Below are 21,562 nucleotides of genomic sequence, written 5' to 3'. Positions count from 1 at the left end.
GGCTGATGGGCATTTAAAAGTTGAAAGATGTGTTGCTGGAAAAGCGCAGCAGGTCAGGCAGCATCCAAGGAGCAGGAGAATTGACGTTTCGGGCAGAAGCCCTTCTTCAGGAAATGATGGGCATTTCAACACTACTTACTCGCACTCTCCCTAGTAGCCCTTAATTCCTTGTGAGATCAAGAATTTATCAATCTCTGCCTTGAAGACATTTTTAACGTTCCGGCCTTCACTGCACTCCGTGGCAATGAATTCCACAGGCCCAACACTCTCTGGATGAAGAAATGTCTCCTCATTTCCATTCTAAATTGAACCCCTCTAAGGCTGTGCCCACGGGTCCTAGTCTCCCCGCCTAACGGAAACAACTTCCCAGCATCCAGCCTTTCTAAGACATGCATTATTTTGTAAGTTTCTATTAGATCGCCCTCAACCTTCTAAATTCTAGTGAATACAATCCTAGGATCCTCAGCCGTTCATCATATGTTAGGCCTACAATTCCAAGGATCATCTGTGTGAATCTCGCAGGTATAATAGAATGTGTGCTGAATAAAATGTTAGATACTGGCACTGTTTGGAATTGGATTTAGAAAGGATGAAGATTTTAAAGAAATGTCAATTGCTTAGTCACAGTGGCAATAACAGATAATGAAAATTACAGAATGAGTTCCCGCACAAACATCACACAATTTGATTTTACCATGATTCTGATTATTTCAGACATTGCTCACCACAGAATCCCACATGTAGGAGAATAAGGTGTGGCCCAATGCCACAGTTCATTTCTGTTCCACCAGGATTGTAGGACATGGTTATCTGCAGGGGGGAGGTTTTCCTCCGTACATGAAACTGCCAATCTGTTCTTTGTAAACACTTTTACAATCCCATTGCTCATAGTGGAAGTTTTTACTGTTCAGGTATTTGACAGCTTTAAGGCTGAACAAATGGGCAGAGTGAGAATCTCAGGCCCTGTTCTTCTTGGGTTCTCTAACTCTCCCCTTGATTGAATACAGAGCAGCATTGCAGAGATATGCCTTGTCAAATGAGTTGTGATAAAGGAAAAATGCAAAACCAATTCAGTTTCCCTTTCTCATTATGGAAAGAAAATTTTATATCTTTCAATGATTGGCATTATTAAAGAACTGGTTCATTTTGATTTGTTCAGTTTATATCACACATCAGAAATTATTGTACATCAGGTGTTTACCACAAATGTTCTGAGAATCAGTAAGAAATATGTTTCATGCAGTAAAATAACATGTAGTGAATCGCAGGTTTTCACATTGAAGTCCCACCTTGTCTGAGTCCACGGCATTATTGCTGGACATCTTATCTTCAGGGAATCCATTGGTGATTTGGTAGATCTTTTTCTTCAAGTCCTTACCAGGTGGGGTTCATGGGAAGAGGAATTTAGGTGATTGAAGGCAAGAGGAGGTGGTTAGCTCTCAGCAGTCACCCTCACCCATCATCCTTGCCCCTTAATTGGCCAAAGACTGGGGCAAATTGAACACCCCCAGAGCTTGTTTCTCAACCAGGAAGCCAACTATTTTTATCACTTGTTGGGAGGGCAGATAAATGGACTGATGGCGATTTGAAATTCTTAAGCAGCTATAAATTGACTACTTAGGGACTTAATTGCTGGTGAGTTGTAAGGCAGCCTGTGGACCTTCTTGCTTAGCACTGAACTGCTGAGGTAATGAGAAAGGGGTGAGCCATGTTATTGTGACATCTGATCACATTGAACTGGAGCTTGAGGCTGTAGGTTAGGTGAAGATATCCTCTCTTCTCATCTCTAGTATATATAGGAGTTTAATAAAGCCTGTTATGGATCAAATTTCTTTTATGCATGTTTCACTGGCTGGGCCAGCATTTATTGCCTATTTCTCATTACTGCCATGTATCTCCTGCCTTTGACATTCGATTTGATAGTCATAAGGAGTCTTAGTGAGGTGAGATTCAGATACAAATCCATTAAAAATTAATAGGAACAGTAATTAGGGATTGATTTAGAAATCTGTAACCAGTGTTCTTTAAAACTTGACATCTGGCTTCTCTTACCTCTTAACAAAGCAATGGTCAGTGCAAAGCTGCAAAAAGAGATTGTTTGTTAGTTAGTTAGTTAGTTGTTTTCTCTTATTTTCTCAACATGTTCAAACATGCAGGCAATATTTTGCAGTTATTTTCCTCAGTTCCCTTCAAGTATTGCAATTGTATCTTATTCAATATCATCAGTTTTCATCACTGCTGCCAAGCAAAGCAACAGTATCTTAAGATAATCTAAAAGAGGCTGTGTAATTGAGAAGTTTTGGCTTGAAAATTTAGAAAGTGTTGTTCAAGCATTATTATAAAGTAACATTAGGAGCTTTATCATTGTTAACATTAGCTCTAATTTAGTTTTGCAATGAAGAATTTAGAAAACCTCTGATATGCAGAGTGGAAACTTGTACATTGTGAAATTGATTAAGATGCTATCCCTTCACCTTTTGAGATTTTGATTTTGAAGCAACAAAATTGATCTTGAGACCCTCCTTCCTCTGATAGCTATAAGGTTCTTAGAAACATTATATGAGCTTACAAAATTTTCAGACAGAAAAAAAGTCAGCTTGTCCATGACACTGTTCCCAAACTGCAATGGCTAAACCATCAAAGGTAATCACTTTTGGCTTCACCTCTACCTCCTCCACAGATGTCCCACCCCAACCCAACACACATCTGCAAGCATATAAATCATCCAACTAATGTTGAGGTATTTTGTTAAGAGGGCAACCTCTTTTTACTACATGATGCTGTCTAAAACAAATAGCATACAATAACATTTTGGATAAATCATTCTTGTCCCAAATTTGAACGCTTTCACTTTTGGAGTTGCGAAAAGGCTGAGTTAAATTTTCATTAAGGCTTTAGTTCTTGAAATAATTGGACAATGATCAAATATATAAGGAGCACTCACAATGATTGCAAGTTGATTGTCCATTTACCTGATTGCTGTTGTAAAGAGACATTTTTTAAAGTTAATTATTTTAGTCAATTCTATGTAAGTGTTATCTGTGGGTTTATTCAATGACATGATTTTGTGAAACTGTTAGATTTGAACCATCATAAGTGTTACATTCTGAAGGTAGCAAACAGTAGGCACTTTGTGTGACGCAAACATTGACTTTTACTTGTCCAATTTCTAAAGTAGAATTTAACAAGAGTGGCTCTAAAGCTGAGCAAAAGTTAATTAGATGTCTTTCTTGTATTAGTAATGCTACCAACTCATTAGTAGTGTGGAAGCTGCTGAGGGTGCACTTATTGTGAAGGAGGTTTGAGTGCTGAGAATCTTTTCAACCGCCTGATTTCCCCTTCCTCATCTCATGGTCTTCTGCTTCCATAGTGACTCAGTGCGTTTTAAATGGTCACTGTAGAGACCAGTAAGGCCCTTAATGAAAAGAAACGAAGATCGCATCTATGCAGCGAAGTGGAGGGCAGTAGAAAGAGGGGTTGACCCAGGTCTAGTAGATGTGTGACAATAGAACAAGAGAGACGAGCATGGTACCCCACAGCTTTAGAATCCTGATGGGAGTAACCACAAGCAGCAGTGTCTTATATTAACAACTGAAGGTCTTAGTTTCCCCACTAGAGGAAATGGTTATCCTAAGTTGACCTTATCAGTTCTTTTCATGATTGAAAGACTGCTGACCTGTTACCATTCAGCTCACCTTTTCTGATAGATTTCTCATGAACAGTTTGACATTCCAGTGACGAATAATCTTTTCAATGATTAAATTGGTTAACTTAGGCTAATTTATAACATTGTGCAAGGAGTAAAAGGCCAGGCAAGTTTGTACTTTGGAGTCTATTCGATTTCTTATATTAATGTTGAAGATTTGTTTGGTTTGAGAAAATCTCTTGAGGCTGCGTGGTAAGTTCTTATTTGGCTGAAATTAACACTATGTTACATCATTCAAAAACTAATGTTGCCATGGTTGCACAAAACAAAAATAATGGTTTCTGATCCCAGCTGCATGATAGTGTTATTTCAAGAGTCTTTATGTTCTTAAATATTTCTAAGAATTATTTGAAAGACCATTATGAAAATTTAAACATATTGTCTTGTAGACCAGACCTTTATTAAATGTACTGTTTTGCTTTGGCCTTCTATCAGATTAATGGACTGGGTGTTGCTGGAACATGACTTCTTACAGTGTCTGCCCATGGGCTTTAAGCTCACTCTTGCTTTACTGAACCTAAGAGCTTAAATTAACACTGTGTGGGAAGCAGAGCATCTAGGATCTGAGTGACAGTAGCCAATGGGCAACCTCCCGAAACAATGAGATTTAAGCACAACCAGTCCTGCTATAATACAATTGTTCCGTTCTCGTGCAATCCCGTGTTATAAGAAAATCGTGTAACAGCAGTACCATTTAAACTAATGGAGCCAGAATCGTGTTATAACCAATACACGCTTTAAAAGTTCATGTTTTAGAAACAGTGTTCCCAATTCGTCAATCGCGTTATAGAGAATTTGCACTAAAAAAACGTTCGTTATAGCAGAACGACCTGCACTTGGAAATAAGACCTGAGAAAGCAGACAAATTAAATGCAACAAATAATGTCAAGCCAGGCAAAGAAAGGTAAATAAAGAAGTGTGAAGAAAAATTGGAATAAGAGAGAGAGAAAAAGAGACACAAAGGAAAAATTAATTTAAAATTTGACACCTATTCCCCCAAAACTTCAAAACATGATGGAATGGATCTTCACTTTGTAATAGTTCATTTTTAATCAGATGGGCTGATTAACAATTATTAACATTTATCACATCCTTGCATAGATTCTTATGCTTGTAATGACAAAATTTAAAGTTGTGAGTTTTGGTGTTGAATTAATGCACAAATACAAAAAGTTCCTAACTGAGAAACAGAGGCTAAGGACAAGATGTTCCTTTCGTGAAATAAATGGCAATTCGAACAGTAGCTTTTAGATATTCATATTAAATTATTTCCCCTTGTCTGAAATTAATGTTCCATTTACCCATAAATAATGTTGATCATCATTAGAATTGCCAGTATATTGTGTCACAACTGGGATTGGAGGAGCGCACTGCTTCTCTCTGGTTCCATTATTCACTGGTCAGAACATAAGTTTTAAGCTTTACCCAGTTATTGATATGGACATTAGACTCAGAATGCAAACAATCTCAAGTAACTTTCATTATAAATACCAAAAGTATTGATTTATTATAAAAATCATAGTCAACAAAAATATAAAGCCAACTAATAGTTTGAAGTATAAGTATAAATATTAATTATTCTAAATAAACCACACATGCACAGGCTAAAGGGAAAAATATAAAGATACATAGAAACATAGTCCTGATTGGTCTGCTGGTATCCTGAGACTGTATCCCCTGGTTCTAGACTCCCCAACCAGGGAAAACATCCTCACTATGCCTAGTCTGTCCAGCCCTGTTGCAAGTTTACATATTTCAATCAGAAAGCCTCTCATTCTTCTAAACTCAATTGAATATAGCCCAGTCAAGACAACTACTGTTCATAGGACAGCCCTGCCATCCCCGGTATCAACCTCTTGAGCCTCTATGGCAAGTAAACCCTCCCTTATGTAGGGAGACCAAAACTGCACCCGATACTCCAGGTGTGGTCTCACCAATGTCCTGTATAACAGCTGTTAATATGTCCCTACTTCGGAACTGAAGACCTCTTGCAGTGAAGGTCAATATACCATTTGTCTTTCTAATTGCTTGCTGCACCTGTCTGGCAACATCTATTGATGAGTGTACAATGACATCCAGATCTCTTTGTACATCCATATTTCCCAATGTATCACCATTTCAAAAGTACTCTGGCCTTCAATTTCTCACATTGATGTGTAAGTACTTCACATTTAGCCATGTTATATCCCATCTGCCATGTGTTTGCCCACTCATTCAACTGGTCCAAATTACCTTGAAACTCCATTGTATCCTCCTCAAAATGTACAAATCATGCCAAGTCTTGTGTTGTCAGCAAGCTTGGAAATGTTGCTTATGGTTCCCTCATTCCAGTCATTGCAGTACCCCACTAGTTACTGCCCACCACCGAGAAAAGACCTATTTATTTCCACCCTCTGTTTCCTGCCTGTTAACCAAATATCAATCCATATTACCCCAAGCTTGTGTCCTTTAAATTTGTCCACTAACTTCTTAAACGGATCTCATCAAACAACTTCCTAAAATCCAAATGTATCACGTCCACTGGTTCTCCTTTGTCTATTCTACTAGTCACATCCTCTCAAAACTCCATTATGTTCGCTAAACATGCCTTTGATAAACCAATGCAGGCTTTGTCCAATCCCAGTTAGGCAATACAAGTGTTTTCTGTTATTATATCCTTCATACTAGACTCTTGTATTTTCCTAACTACATATGGTGGGCTAACTGCTCTGTAGTTCTGTTTTCTCTTCCTTTTTATTTAAATGGTAAGATTAAATTTGGTACCTTCCAATCTGTGGGAACAGTTCCATATTCAAAATAGTTTTGGAAGATGATTACCAATGTGTGCAATATTCCCAGGGCACTTCCTTGAATATTGTGGAATGTAGATTATCAGGCTATAGTGATCAGCCTTTAAGTCCATTAATTTTCCTAGCACTATATTCCTCCTAATATTCCTTCAATTCTACCCTCTCACTAGACCCTTAGTTCCCCAACGTTTCTGGGAGGTTATTTGTGTTCTATTTTCTGAAGACAGAACCAAAGTATGCATTCAATTATTTTGCCATTCCTTTGTCCTCTATTATAATTTCCCTGGCTTCTTATTGTTAGGGAATCAGCATTTGTCTTTACTAATATGTTTCTCTTCATATATTTATAGGAGCTTTTACAGTTAGTTTCTATGTTCCCTGCAATTTTACTCCCATACTCTGTTTTCCTACTGTTGATCCAACCTTCCGTCCTCACCTTTTCTGAACTTTCTCTACAGAGATTCATTTAGCAATATAATATTTTTGCCAATAATTACTGTTGAGGGAAAAAAAGAATAAGGTATGAAAAGTTCAAAATGGCCTTCAGTCAGTGTGCTGGCAAAACCCATAGTCAGTTATCAAAGGGACCTCTGTGGAAACAATTCATTCAGAACTCATTGAGGAGAACTCTTTGGGAGGATTTTCAAAGAAAATTGTTTTAGTTTTTTTGCTTCTTGCACTGCAGCCTCAAAAGATTTTCTCAAAAAGGCAGAGGGTGATAGCAAGTTTTGAGAAGATTTGTAGTTCAGGTTGAGGTTCTGGAAGTGGGGGGTTGCTTGCTGAGCTAGAAGGTTCATTTCCAGACGTTTCATCACCCTACTAGGTAACATCTTCAGTGGGCCTCCGGGCGAAGCACTGCTGATAATTCCTGATTTCTATTTATATGTTTGGGTTTCTTTGGGTTGGTGATGCCATTTCCTGTGGTGATGTCATTTCCTGGTCTTTTTCTCAGGGGGTGGTATCACCTTCATCATGTGATTGAGGAGCAGCACTCCGAACGGTAATGCTTCCAAGTAAATCTGTTGGATTTTAACCTGGTGTTATGTGATTTTTAACCTCCTAATTTTATTTCCGTTCATGAGTATCGTTATTGTATCGTTCATGGGCATTGCACATTATGAGATGAATGCCCAATTTGCACAATATATTATTGTCACTATGTTGCTTTCACATCTTTTAAAAGTGAATTAAATGAAATTTCTTTGGAAATATCTCATGTCGACCCTCCATAAAATGGTTCTATGTTTAAGTATTTAATAGATATAAACATAATTATTTGACTACTAGTAGAAATTGTTGTTCTTGTTCCTTTTATCAACAATGATGAGAACATCTAAACTAAAGAAATTAGCTTCAATAGGTATGAAGCTGGAAGAGCACAGCAGGTCAGACAGCATCCAAGGAGAAGGAAAGTCAACATTTCGGGCCGAAAACCTTCATCAGTACTGGGGAAGGGGAGGCCAGAAGTAAATAGGGGGAGGGAAGTGGGGCTGGGGAAAGAGTAGGTGGGATGGTGATAGGTGGATGCAGGTAGGGGGTTCTTGTGATTGGTCAGTGGGAAGGGTGGAGTGGATAGATGAGTAGAGAGATGGACAGGTAAGGTCAAGTCAGGGAGGCGAGAAGGAGGGGCAGGGCTAGATATGGGATAAGGCTGAGGGAGGAAGGATGTTGAAGCTGGTGAAGTCAACATTAAGGCCAGTGGGTGGTAAGCTTCCCAGGCGAAATACAAGCTGTTCCTCCAGTTTCTGTTTGGCCTCACTCTGACAGTGGAGGAGGCCAAGGATGAACATTGCCAGGGGAGTGGGAAGGGGAATTAAAATGGATGGCAACTGGAAGGTCATATTGGTTAGTGCATGCAGAGCGCAGAAGGTCCAGGAACTGGTCCCCGAGTTTGTGTTTGGTCTCCCGATAAAGAGGAGAACACAGCGGGAGCAATGGATACAATAGATCAGGTTGGATTGTTAGGTTATTTTTTTCTTGAGATTCTTACACACTTGATGCAGCTGCAACACGCCAACTTCTGTGAACAACCAAAATGTTATTAAGCACAGCAGAGTGCAAGCTTTCTGGAGGAACCCTTTAACACACTTTTCAGGGCTTGCGGAGCTCTGTCAAAGATCTCTCTGAACAAAGGAAACAGTCCTTCCTTTGTACAAAATCTTTACATCACAGTCAATAACGTCCACAAGACAACCCCCAGCCAATCCCTCACAGTCACATGCCACTCAAGACACAATTCAGTGACCTGATCATCTCCAGAAACAATGGACAGTAAGTCATCCCTTAATGGTCAAATCTGTTGTGAATCATTTTTTAACTGCAGGGAATAGTCAGAATTTTAATTGCAATGTTCTTATTGATTTCTGAATAGGGGGTGATAATGTAATTCTTTTACTTCAATAACGAGGTAACGACCAGGTAAATGGCTCTGAATGGCGGGGGATGGGAATGTAAATTCCTTACAATTTACCTGTAAGGCAGAGACATCCCACCCTAGCCTCAGAACATCTAATTTCCTGCAGATCAGCAAAGCAAATTAATCCTTTAATATCGCAGGATGACGTGCAGACAAAACTCTGCTTGATCTGAAAGGATTGTTGGGGCCTTGCACAGATATGAGAGGGGAGGTGTAGGGGCAGGTGTTGCACCTCTTGTGGTTGCAGGGAAAGGTACCGGGTGTGGTGTGAGGTTGGTGGGGAGTGTAGAGTTGGCGAGACAGTCACAGAGTGACCGGTCTCTGCGGTCAGACAGGGGTGGGGAAAAAGTATCTTTTTGGTGATGGAGTCTGATAGTAGGTGGAAATGTCAAAGGTTGATGTGTTGGATTCGGAAGTTGGTGGGGTGGTAAGTGAGAACTAAGAGGACTCTATTATTATTGTCTTGGGAAGGAGATTGAGGGTAGGTGTGGGAGGTGGAGGAGATGTGGTTGAGGGCATCCTTAATTACAGAGGAGGGGAAACTAGTAGTTCTGTCCCAAATTGGGTGAGGCTGAAATGGAAACACGAGAGAAAAATGTGCAGTAATATATCCATAACCTACCTAATTTCCTTTTTCCCATCAACCTGGGTGGAACCTAACATATTAGTCTTTTACCTTTCTCATGATTTTTTGCAATGTGCATTGGAACTATGTGCTGGAAGGTGGTTGGATCAAAGTGGGCATTAGCTAACTGTTATAAATGGGAAGAGTGCTCAGTAGCTGCCTGCTCTCCCTCTGATCCTTCAACTACCAAAGACCTCTATCTTGTTCTCTTCTCCATCCCTCACTCTTTCTCTCTTGAACACCATCTAATCCTTCTGTGGATCATTGGGGAACTTCCTGTTATGACAGCCATCTGACCTAAAGCAAGTATGAATGACTCAGAAGAAAGTACAAAGCCCAGGCAAAGTGCTTTGACTCACCAAGGATAGAATAAATAAAATGTGTCATTCTAATCTTTATCAATGTTTGTTTTGTCCAATTTTAGACCCTATAGTGTTTATACTGTTATGTCATTCCACCATATCCCATCTTGAGACTGTACGGATCATATATGCCTGTGTGATTAACAACACCTAGTTAACCAGCCTTCCAGGCTGTATCTCATTGAGAAGTACTGGGCAAAACTTGCCTCATCTTGCCATCCGACTGAAAATGGACAGAACGTCCCATTGAAGAAGATTTGAGTTAGATTTAGATTTAGGTTTTATTGTGATCATAGCCAAAACTACTGGTTGGAAATGGATGTTCCATTGCTGAAGTTACCCTCCATTATCTCTCCCAATGACCATGCTTATGAATACTTCAGAAGTACAAAATGAATGTGAAGCAGATAGTATGTGAATCCAATTCATTCTGTAGATATTCATTGTGAGTGAATTGATAAGTTACAACAATGAAAAGTAAAATGGCTTTTATAAGCATATTTACACATTGGTTACTCTTCACTTCAATGTTTATTTTAAGCTGACAAAAAGTCAACCTACCAGGCAGCTGCTTGGATTCTATATTTCAGGGACATGACAGATCTATGATTCTGTGGAATATAATTGTTTCCACAATTGGATTAAAGCCACTCACATAGTAAGGGCAACACCTGCAATATACAGTGTGAATAGAACTGACAATGCTAGGAATTGTGAACGAACAAGCTTCAAGACTCCCTTGTCCTCAGTCATGTGACTGGTTAGTCCTGAAGTAGTTTATCGAGATTGTCAATGGGAGAGCAGCAGTGTTCATTCACAGCAAAGGCAAGTAGGGCAAAGGTGGGTTATCTGAGCTTGAATCAGTTAAATGTTAACTGTAAGCTTGCAAGATTTATTGTTGACTGAATCTCATTAGGTGCCTGTAATTAGTTGGCATGTGTAGTAAAACAAAAGCCTGTCGATGGTAGTCTCTATCTACCAGACGGAGCAGTGTGTTTTACAAGCTGCTCAATCAAGCTCCTCTAATGCATCTGTCTAGACTAAGAGCTGTCAAGGGTAATGTGCATTTCCATCACTTCGTGGAAAGGGTCTTCGATGGTTTGATTGTGTATCCACATTGTGATGTGGCTGATTTAGAAGGATAAACTGACTAAAGATTTCACATGTTATCTTTTTGTGCTTCCTTGTCTAAGCGCAGTGAAGACATTAAGTGAATATTTTTGAGCATACTGAATGGAAATTCCTCTTTGGTGCTGATTGCTGTGGATTAAAGTGGCCAGCATCAAATGCAGCGAGGAGAAAAAGCTGCAGGAAGGTTTCTCACAGCTCTGAGAATATGATACATTGTTAAGTGTGTGAACAAGCACAGCCACGCCTGATGCCAGCAAACTTTGCTTTAATGAGAGCTAACGCCTTAATAGTGTTATTACATTTTCTAAGTTTGAAGAATACAAGTGATGCAATCCGCTGAACTGTTTCCAAAGCAACCACCTTCGAGGTGGCTTAGGCATTTTGCTTCTGTATCAAGTATTTTAAAGCATTTATCATTTAATTATATGTTTGAACTTGATTAGTAATGATGGTATTCGTAATGCAGGAAAGGCCTTCATTTCAAACATCTCTTTCATAATGGACTTTAGTGGAAGTTTTACCACATCCAGAGGTAAAATTTCAGAAAGTTGTTTTGCTGATTCATACTGAAAGGTATTGCGATCTGATGGTTTACTAATGACAGACTGCAACTGCAGTTCAGTGCTCTGAACTTTTGTGCCTGTTTAATTTTTAGCACCTGATGCTATGAGTCCACCGTCTGCTGCACATTTCTCAACACAAAAATGCTGTGCTTTGAGAAATGGGTAACGTAAAATTGATTTGTGGGTAGTCATGGCCCAAGGGTTGTCGTGAAAGTGTGATGCTTTCGTCATCATACGAACATTAGAACATTAAAAAAAGGAGCAGGGCCAGGCTATTTAACCCTTCCAACCTCTCCAACATTCAATAAGATCAATTCTAGCTACCCGCATGTTTCTTACATCCCTGGATTCCTTCAGCATCTGGCTAACAGGACTGTCTAAAAAGGAAACAAACTAAGCATCAGGTTTTATTCCGAGAAAGCCAGAATTGAAGCATAGGGAGGTTAATCCTAAAGATGAAACAAACCTTGACCAGGCCATACCTTAAAAATATTTAGTCTTCAAAAAAGGGAGATTTAGAAGAATGATCCAAGACTTACACTGCTTTCAGTAAAGGATTGACAGACTCGTTCTCCTTTCTCTTGCAGAAAGAAGACAAGGGGTGACTAATAGACTTCTTTAAAATAATGAAGTATTCAGATAAGCAGATGCAGAGAGTTTCCTCTTGTGAGGAAAGGCATAACCAGATGTTATCAATATAAGATAGTCACTAAGATATCCAATACGGAATTCAGAAGAAACTTCTCCACCCAAAAAATGGTGAGAATATGGAACTTACCCCTACAAGGCGTAGTCAAAGTGAAATATTATCAATGGATTTAGAGGAAGCTAGACAAATGTATGAGGGATGGAGAAATTGGGAAAATGGGATAGAATCCTTACAGGAAGCAAGATGTGAGGATGGATATATAAATAATTGTGTAAGTTGGTGAGTTTATAGTGTATATCTGTGGCTAGCCTCTCACCAGAATCAGAAATGGAAATGTTGTTGATGAGAAGGGAGGAGTCAGATATGGCCCAGGTGAAAGTGAGAATAGGGTGGAAAGCGAAATTGATAAGTCTTTCCAATTCAGAAGGAGAGGGGGAAGCAGCACTGATGATGTTATTGATGTACAGAGAAAGTGTTGTGGAGAGGGACTTGAATAAAATTTGAATAAGGGATATCCCATGCATCGAGGAGAAAGTGAGGTCTGCAGATGCTGGAGATCAAAGTTGAAACTTTATTGCTGGAACAGCACAGCAGGTCAGGCAGCATCCAGGGAACAGGAGATTCGACGTTTCGGGCACAGGCCCTTCTTCAGGAATGAGCAGAGAGTGTTCAGCAGGAGAAGATAAAAGGTAGGGAGGAGGGACTTGGAGGAGGGGCGTTGGAAATGTGATAGGTGGAAAGAGGTCAAGGTGAGGGTGATAGGTCGGAGTAGGATGGAGGCGGAGAGGTCAACAAGAAGACTGCAGGTCAGGAAGGCGACGTGGTCGACGGTGCCCTCCACCGCATCTCCTCCACTTCCAACTCCCCTCCTCCAAGTCCCTCCTCCCTACCTTTTATCTTCTCCTGCTGAACACTCTCTGCTCATTCCTGAAGAAGGGCCTGTGCCCGAAACGTCGAATCTCCTGTTCCCTGGATGCTGCCTGACCTGCTGTGCTGTTCCAGCAATAAAGTTTCAACTTTGATATCCAAATGAATCCAACAAGAACTGGACCAAGCATATGTGGTACTCATAATCTTCTTCATCCTAAGTATACGCATGATTTTACTACAACTGCTAAGTATTTCATCAGTAATATTTTCAGCAACATAACACAAAACATCGCAGATAAGAAAAACTGCAGCATATTAACATGCCAAATTTCCCCTAAAGTAAATGCATTAAAATTCCATCAAATTTGACAATATTGTTATGTATTTGGCTTTAAGGGGTTAACACGTAGGGGGTTCCATACAACAGCCAAGCAGGGTGAGATCAATAGTTGTGATGTTGAGAAGATATGCTCTTCTTCATTAGGGTAAATAAAACCACAGAAAGTAGACAAAATCAAACACAAAATATTGCTGAGGAAAGGAGTGAACAAAGACAGAAATGGGAACTATTTAAATGTAAATCTATGATTCGCTCCAGTAATAATATCTAACAATATTCAATATCTAGGATCATACCAAAAGAGTACTTTGAAGTATTAAAGGGATTTTCTGCTATCTAGTGATCTCTGAGGCATGAAGTTTCCCTTTCTTGATATGTGCAAGATCAAGACAAACACTAGGCATACAGTAACAGTGATATCACCGCAGGGAGTTGGCAGCCAATTACACTGAAGTATTCTCAAACAGCAAATCAGAAAGTAAAATGCAGTAAACAATGTAGTGAAGGAAAAGATGGGGGGTGGGGCCAGTGTAGTTGCAGAAGATGGATTGTTCCACATACCCTACGAAGAGGCAGGCATAGCTGGGGCCCATGCGGGTGCCCATGGCTACTCCTTTTGTTTGGAGAAAGTGGGAGGATTGGAAAGAAAAGTTGGAAAGTGGGAGGATTGGAAAGAAAAGCATTTGCATCCCATAAAGAGATAAACATAAGTGGGGCCCATGTAGGTACATCAGGCTTATATTGCCTAGTGTTTATACAATGAGATGTAATCTCATTGAAACATAAAAATATTCATAAGGGTCTTGACTGAATGCATATTAGCTATGGCCACACCTTTGACCTGAAGAAAGTGAGAGGAGTTACGGGAGAATGTTGGTGCATTTGCTGTGTATATAAGTAGCCAGCCTATACCCAGAAACAGAGATGTTGAGGACGGGAAGGGAGGAGTCAGAGATGGACCAGGTGAAGGTGAGAGCAGGGTGGAAATTGGACGTGAAATTGATAAAGCATATGAGGGAGAAGAGAATCTTTGGAGGATTTAGATAAGGGAAGTTTTGGGGCATGGCTCTACTGGCATGTAACCACTAGTATGGACTGGTTGGGCTGAATGGCCATTTCTGAGATGTATATCCCATTTAATCCTAAATGATTATAAAAAATGTCAATTTACTGTTATGAACGTTTCTTCATCATTGTCTTAAATCATCTGCGCCTTAATCTGAGATTGTAACCCTGAGTTCTAGACAGAGAAATGGATTTGTTGTAAATAGCTGAAGCCTAAGGACTGACCCCTGTGGGACCTTCATTAGTTACATTCTGGCAGCTTGAAAATGACCTACTTATTCCCATCCCCTGATTTCTGTCTAGTAACCAATTCATAATCCGTGTTAATATATTTACCTCTAATCCCATGAATCCCAATGATATGTTTATAAGATCTTCTGGGAACCTCATTGAACATCCAATAGGGTCCCCTGAATGAACTGTGCAAAATACAACTTCAGAAAACTCTAACAGATTCACCATATGTAATTTCCCCTTCAGAAATCCATGTTGACTTTGTGATCCTATTACAGTTTACTAAGTGTTCCCTTGTGTTGTCAGTTCAGGATACAAGATTCTGTGTGCTCTCATTGCACAATATCTTCATGTATATTGGGCAGAGTGAAAGACAGAACAAATACACATTCTGATAACATGTTTCATAACCTTATGACATTCCAAGCTATTCTTAGCTAATTAAGTTCTCCTTAACTCTATTTGCCTAAGCTATCTCACGTCCCCTTTTTGCCCTCCTGATTTCCCTCTTAAATATACTTCTACTGCCTTTAAACTCTTCTAAGTGTTCACTTGATCTATCCTGTCTAAACCTGACATATGCTTCCTTTTTCTTTTCTTAACCAAATCCTCAATTTCTTTAGTCATCCGGCATTCCCTACATCTACCAGCCTTTCCTTTCACTGTAATAGGAAGATACTGTCTCAATACTCTCATTATCTCATTTCTGTAGGCTTCCCATTTTCCAGCCATCCCTATACCTGCGAACAATCAGCATTTGAAAGTTCTTACCTCATATCATCAAAAACGGCCTTTCTCCAATTTAGAACTTCAACTTTTAGATCTGGTCTATCTTTTTCCATCACTATTTTAAAACTAATAGAATTATGGTCACTGGCCCCAAAGCACTCCCTCACTGACATCTCAGTCACCTGCCCTCTCTTATTTCCTAGAAGTAAGTCAAGTTTTGCACCTTCTCTAATAGGTACATCCACATATTGAATCAGAAAATGTTCTTGTACAGTCTTAACAAATTCCTCTCCATCTAAACCCTTAACACTATGGCAGTCCCAGTCAATGTTTGGAAAGTTAAAATTCCCTACCATAACTATCCTATTATTCTTATAGATAACTGAGATCTCCCTACAAGTTTGTTTCTCAATTTCCCTCTGACTATTAGGGGGTCTATAATACAATCCCAATAAGGTGATCATCCCTTTCTTATTTTTCAGTTCTACCCAAATAACATTCCCAAATATATTTCTGGGAATATACTCCCTCAGCACAGCTGTAATGCTATCGCTTATCAAAAATGCCACTCCCCTCTTCTCTTTCTATGCCTCCCTTTCTATCCTTCCTGTAGCATTTGTATCGTGGAACATTAAGCTGCCAGTTCTGTCCATCCCTGAGCCATGTTTCTGAAATTGCTATGATATCCCAGTCCCATGTTCCTAATCATGTCCTGAGTTCATCTGCCTTACCTGTTAGGCCTCTTGCATTGAAATAAATGCAGTTTAATTTATCATTCCTACCTTGTTCTCTGCCTTGTCCCTGTCTGCCCTGACTGTTTGACTCACTTCTTTTCTCAACTGTAGCAGTCTCAGATCCATCTCTTTCCTCACTATTTCCCTGGGTCCCACCCACCCCCACTTTACTAGTTTAAATCCTCCTGAGCAGCTCGAGCAAATCTCCCTGCCAGTATATTAGTCCTCTTCCAATTCAGGTGCAATCCATCCTTCTTTACAGGTCACTTCTACCCCAGAATAAATTCCAATGATCCAAAAATGTGAATTCTTGTCCCATACATCAGCTTCTCAGCCATGTATTCATCTGCTCTATCCTCCTATTTTTACCTTCACTAGCTCGTAGCACTGGGAGTAATCCAGATATTACTACTCTCCAGGACCTCCTTTTTAAATTTCTGCCTAACTCTCTATATTCTCCCTTCAGAATCTCATCCTTTTCCCTTCGTTAGTTCCAATGTGTATAATGACGACCTGCTGTCCCCTCTTCCCCCTTGAGAACATTCTGTATCTTGTCTGAGATGTCCTTGATCCTGGCACCAGGGAATCAACACACCATTCTAACTTTTTGCTGCTGGCCACAGAAATGTCTGTCTGTGCCTCAGACTAGAGTCCCCTAACATAATCGATCTCTTGGAACTCGACGTACCTTTTATTGCATTAGAGCCAGTCTCATTACCAGAAACTCGGCTGTTCATGGTACCATCCCACTGAGAATCCATCACCCCTACATTTTCCAAAACAGCATACTTATTTGAGATGGGGATAGCCACAGAAGACTCCTGCCTACCCCTTTTACCTTTCCTAGAGTTAACCCATCTCTGTCACTGTATCTGCGATTTTTTTCCTTCCGAGAACTGCCTTCCATCACACCCCCTTTCTCTTGTAAATTCCCCATTGCCTCTAACTGTCACCCCAACCGATCAATTCGATCTGATAGGACTGCCAACCAACAGCATTTATTGCAGATATAATTCTTAGTAACACGTAAACACTCCCTCAACTCCCACAGCCAACAAGATACAATTAGTAAGTTTGCAGATGACACCAAAATTGGAGGTGTAGTGGACAGCGAAGAAGGTTACCTCAGATTACAACAGGGTCTTGATCAGATCCACCAATGGGCTGAGGAGTGGCAGATGGAGTTTAATTTAGATAAATGCGGTGTGCTGCATTTTGGGAAAGCAAATTTGAGCAGGAGTTGCACACTTAGTGGTATGATCTTAGGGAGTGTTGCTGCGAGGTCATGTTGCGGCTGTACAAGACGTTAGTTCGGCCACTTTTGGAATATTGCATGCAATTCTGGTCTCCTTCCTATCAGAAGAATGTTGTGAAACTTAAAAGTGTTCAGAAAAGATTTACAAGGATTTTGACCGGAGTTGGAGGATTTGAGCTATAGAGAGGCTGAACAGGCTGGGGCTGCTTTCCCTGGAGCATCGGAGGCTGAGGGGTGACCTTATAGAGGTTTATAAAATCATGAGGGGCATGGATAGTGTAATTAGACAAGGTTTTTTCCTTGGGATAGGGAAGTTCAGAACTATAGGGCATAGGTTTAGGGTGAGAGGAGAAATATATAAAAGCGACTTAAGGGGCAACTGTTTCACGCAGTGGGTGGTGCATGTGTGGAACGTGCTGCCAGAGAAAACTCATACAATTACAACATTTAAAAGGCATCTGGATGGATATATGAATAGGAAGGATTTGGAGGGATATGGGCCGGGTGCTGGCAGGTGGAACTAGATTGGGTTGGGATATCTGTTGGCATGGACAAGTTGGACTGAAGGGTCTGTTTCCATGCTGTACATCTCTATGACTCTACGACTCTTAAGTTCTGTTAAAGTGTCATTGCTGTTGTAATGAAGGAAACAAGAAACTGGTGTTTCCTAAATATATTACAACCTGAGGTTAACAGGGCATTGATGGGCCTGTTGAAGCTCGCTTTCATGGTTTTGACACATTTCAATCCCTCGCTGTACTGTAACACAATCCTTTGTATCTTGTAGTTAATTTTCAGTCAGGTTTCTATTGTATCCATTCTGCAAGTCCTTTCAACAACCTGTCTTGAATGCAGGAGAATGACGTATCTGTCTCAGGTAAATAATGTGAATAGACACTGTTCCAAAGGAGGAAACATGGGTCAGATGATCAAAACCTTAGCTAATAAAGTAGATTTTAAGGAATGAGAAAGAGAGGAAAACTGTGGGGGTTAAGGAAAGATATTTGTAAAATGTAGACAGACCTTTGTCAGTATGTGATAGAGAGAACTGTGGAAAAAAACATAAGTCAACTCTATTATTACCAACAGTAGGTGCATTAGATGGGACCAATAATTTGAAGGCAGTACAAAGAAAGCACCTTCAGTCTTTTGAGGCAGTGACTGAATCTATCGTATTGTGCTAAAAATCAACTCATGACTGCAAGTGCTTCTATAGTCAAAAATGTAAGATATATTCATGGGTTGAAAGAGTGTAAAAATAGTAATTTACTACTAATACTTTGGTAAATGTGTTTCTGTTGTTTCTGAAAGTATTTCAATTGCTGTTGCATTGTTGTTAATAACCCCTTCCCCACCCCAGACAAGGCCAGAAATTTAAACACAGGTGGAATGGGAGTGAAAAGACAGCAGCTGCTTGATACGTCTCTCTTCCCTCCCTGAAGACCTGCTCAGTTTGCAGTTAGCAAATATCTGTAGCTCATGACATGATTGCTTCACTGCCACATCTCTTCATCCAATTTATCCATCGGGGTTTGCTTTGGCTCGGTGCCACGTTGCTTACTCCAGTACATCTGGCAGAGCTTCACTCAACAGAGCAGGCAATTTCTTTCATTGTCAGGTGTCTCTCTCTTCAACTGAAGGTACAGTACTCTGATTCTGTGGCTCTGCACAGAACTCCATCTTCATGGACAGTGGGTATTTGCAAAAACATTGCAGCCAAATACAGTCCTGAACCAACCAGGCAAGCACACATGAGTAAGCATGAGCAGACATTATTGGATAGAGAGCAACAGCAAGGAGCCTGGCTTAACTTTCTTCTCCAGCCAAGACAATAATATCCAATGCAGTAGCTCAATTATTAGTTGGGATAAGGCAACTTAACACAGACCAAAGATTGAACCAGGAACCTGCCCAGTATAGATAACACAGTGCCACCATCAAGGTATGTATTCTCAAGGGCCAAATACTAAGATGTTGAAATAAAAATGGAAAATACCTGAAACCCACAGTAGGTCTGACACATCTGTGGGGAGAGAATGAGAGATGTGAATATTTAATGGACTAGATTTTCCCAAGCACTTCAGGATACCAATGCTGCATTCATATAGGAGGATTCTGAAAGTACCCTTGGCACCAGTGACACCAGCTGAGCAATTCTCCATATAATGTAATTGTCCACTTCTAGGATCACTGATTTACTAAGTACAGGGTATGGACTCCCAGTCAGAGGGCTGCCCATCTCTGTGTACTAGGCAGGCTCAATTCTCAGCCAACTCCTGAGAATGATCCCCCAAAGTGGGAATGCCTAAGGGTACCATCCTGCTTTTTGACCTCCCTGTTTTCCTAGAGCCCCACCTTCAAGCCTGCATAGGGCTGGAAAAATCTCATCTAGTGTTTCAGGTCATTGACTTGTTATTAGAACCATATTTACATTCTGTATCAAAAAGCTTCAGTATTTGTTAACTTTTAAAATGATACTCATTAAACTCCTATTTAGTTCTACATGTACCATCTTGCCCCTGAAAATTGTTTTGGTTTAATCTACATCCTCAAATCATCTGGCATGTCCTGTATTGCTCATTATGTCTGCACTAAACAATCAAAAAGATATTTCATTTGTTACTGTGGCTGATTGCAGCTTGGCTTATGTCTGAAAATTACTCGTCATCTCACGATTTCTCGGGCAACAAGCCCTGTCAGGAGTCACACTGAGAATTCAGTTGTAAGCATATTGTCATTCATATTTACATGAAGCTGAGACTTGGAAGAATTCCAAGAGATTGTAGTTGCAAGTATGCTTTTTTTAGTTGCAAGTATGCTGCCTGTTTGAATTCTCCAAATTAGTGGAACAGTCAGAGTATTGCATCACTGGCTGCTTGCTATTTGCAATATGGTTTCAGTTACAGAATGGTGGTAAAATCTAGGAGAAGCAAATTCATTCATCCTTGGATAGCTAGTTCATTTGAATCAAAATGCGAGATTTCACACTATAACATTTCCAAGTATGGAACCTTGTTTTGTCCAGTACAGTTGTATGCCTTATCATTTGCTGTTTCTCAAACGTGATTGTTGACAAGCATTTTTTTGGTTCTAGGCAGGTGACAAACATTATCATCCGAGTTGTGCACGATGCAGCAAATGCAACCAGATGTTTACAGAAGGGGAAGAAATGTACCTGCAAGGTAAGATGTTACTCTTTTCAAAAATGTAAGTATGTTTGGTCCAATCAAGATAAGAAATAGCATTGCTGGGAGTTTAAATACTAACCTGCTTCGGTCACCCAGTGTCAACACTGAACACTTGCAAACCAAATATGTCATGATCAGTTGCAAATTAAGGCTCACTTTGCGCCACCCTGAGACTGTACCTTAGCAGACTTCACTACCCTTTCTGTTTCAATGCTATTCTTGTTTTGCTTCACATCCAGGCTTCCTAAAATGTAACATTGTTTTATGGCATTAACTTACCGCAAGCAGGATCAGTACCTTTAATAGCAGTTCACAAGAAAGCGGAGATTTTCAAATCTTCAACTCTAGATGTATTTGAATGGAGGTTCTGCCCAGGATTAGCCAACTTTTCAGATGTGAGAACTTTTCATATGCATAATCACAGGCTAATTGATGCGGGGGTTGGATAACAAGGAAAATAGATATTACTCCACATTTCTCATTTATCTATGAGAAAGGAACATAGCAGTAAGACGAGATCCATTCAGCAAGGCAGGCGATGGGCTTGTGTAAGTGTTACTGGACTATTAGTCCAAAGACTCAACTAATGTTCTAGGGATCCAGGTTCGAATGTTACCATGGTGGATGGTGAAATTTGAATTCACTGAAAATCTTTATTAAGAGTCTAATGACAACAATTGTTGGAAAACCCATCTGGTTCACTAATGTCCTTTGTAGAAGGAAACTTCCGTTCTTACCTGGTCTGGCCTACATGTGGATTCCAGGCCCACAGCATTGTGGTCGAATTTTAATAGCACTCTGGGCAATTGAAGATGGGTAATAAATCCTGGTCTAGCCAGTGACACCCTCATCCTGTGAATGAAACAAAAAACCATCAATTCTGTGCCACCATTCAATTAGATCATT

The 21,562-nt window shown here is 40.0% G+C and overlaps 1 protein-coding gene across 6 annotated transcripts in view; it reads left to right on the top strand.

The window, feature by feature from the left end:
- Positions 1-21,562, top strand: part of LOC122561213 (actin-binding LIM protein 1-like) — a 377,099-nt gene that overhangs the window by 317,928 nt on the left and 37,609 nt on the right. For all 6 annotated transcript variants that reach the window (XM_043712803.1, XM_043712802.1, XM_043712800.1 and 3 more), the window contains one exon: positions 20,563-20,650. In XM_043712803.1, coding sequence (XP_043568738.1) covers positions 20,563-20,650 — 88 coding nt within the window. The remainder of the gene's footprint in view (positions 1-20,562; positions 20,651-21,562) is intronic.

The sequence above is a fragment of the Chiloscyllium plagiosum genome, chromosome 22 (genome assembly GCF_004010195.1).
Source record: "Chiloscyllium plagiosum isolate BGI_BamShark_2017 chromosome 22, ASM401019v2, whole genome shotgun sequence".
In the NCBI taxonomy this organism is placed as follows: Eukaryota; Metazoa; Chordata; class Chondrichthyes; order Orectolobiformes; family Hemiscylliidae; genus Chiloscyllium; species Chiloscyllium plagiosum.
The sequence above is the reverse complement of the archived record's forward strand: the minus strand, read 5'-3'. Positions and strand labels throughout refer to the sequence as shown.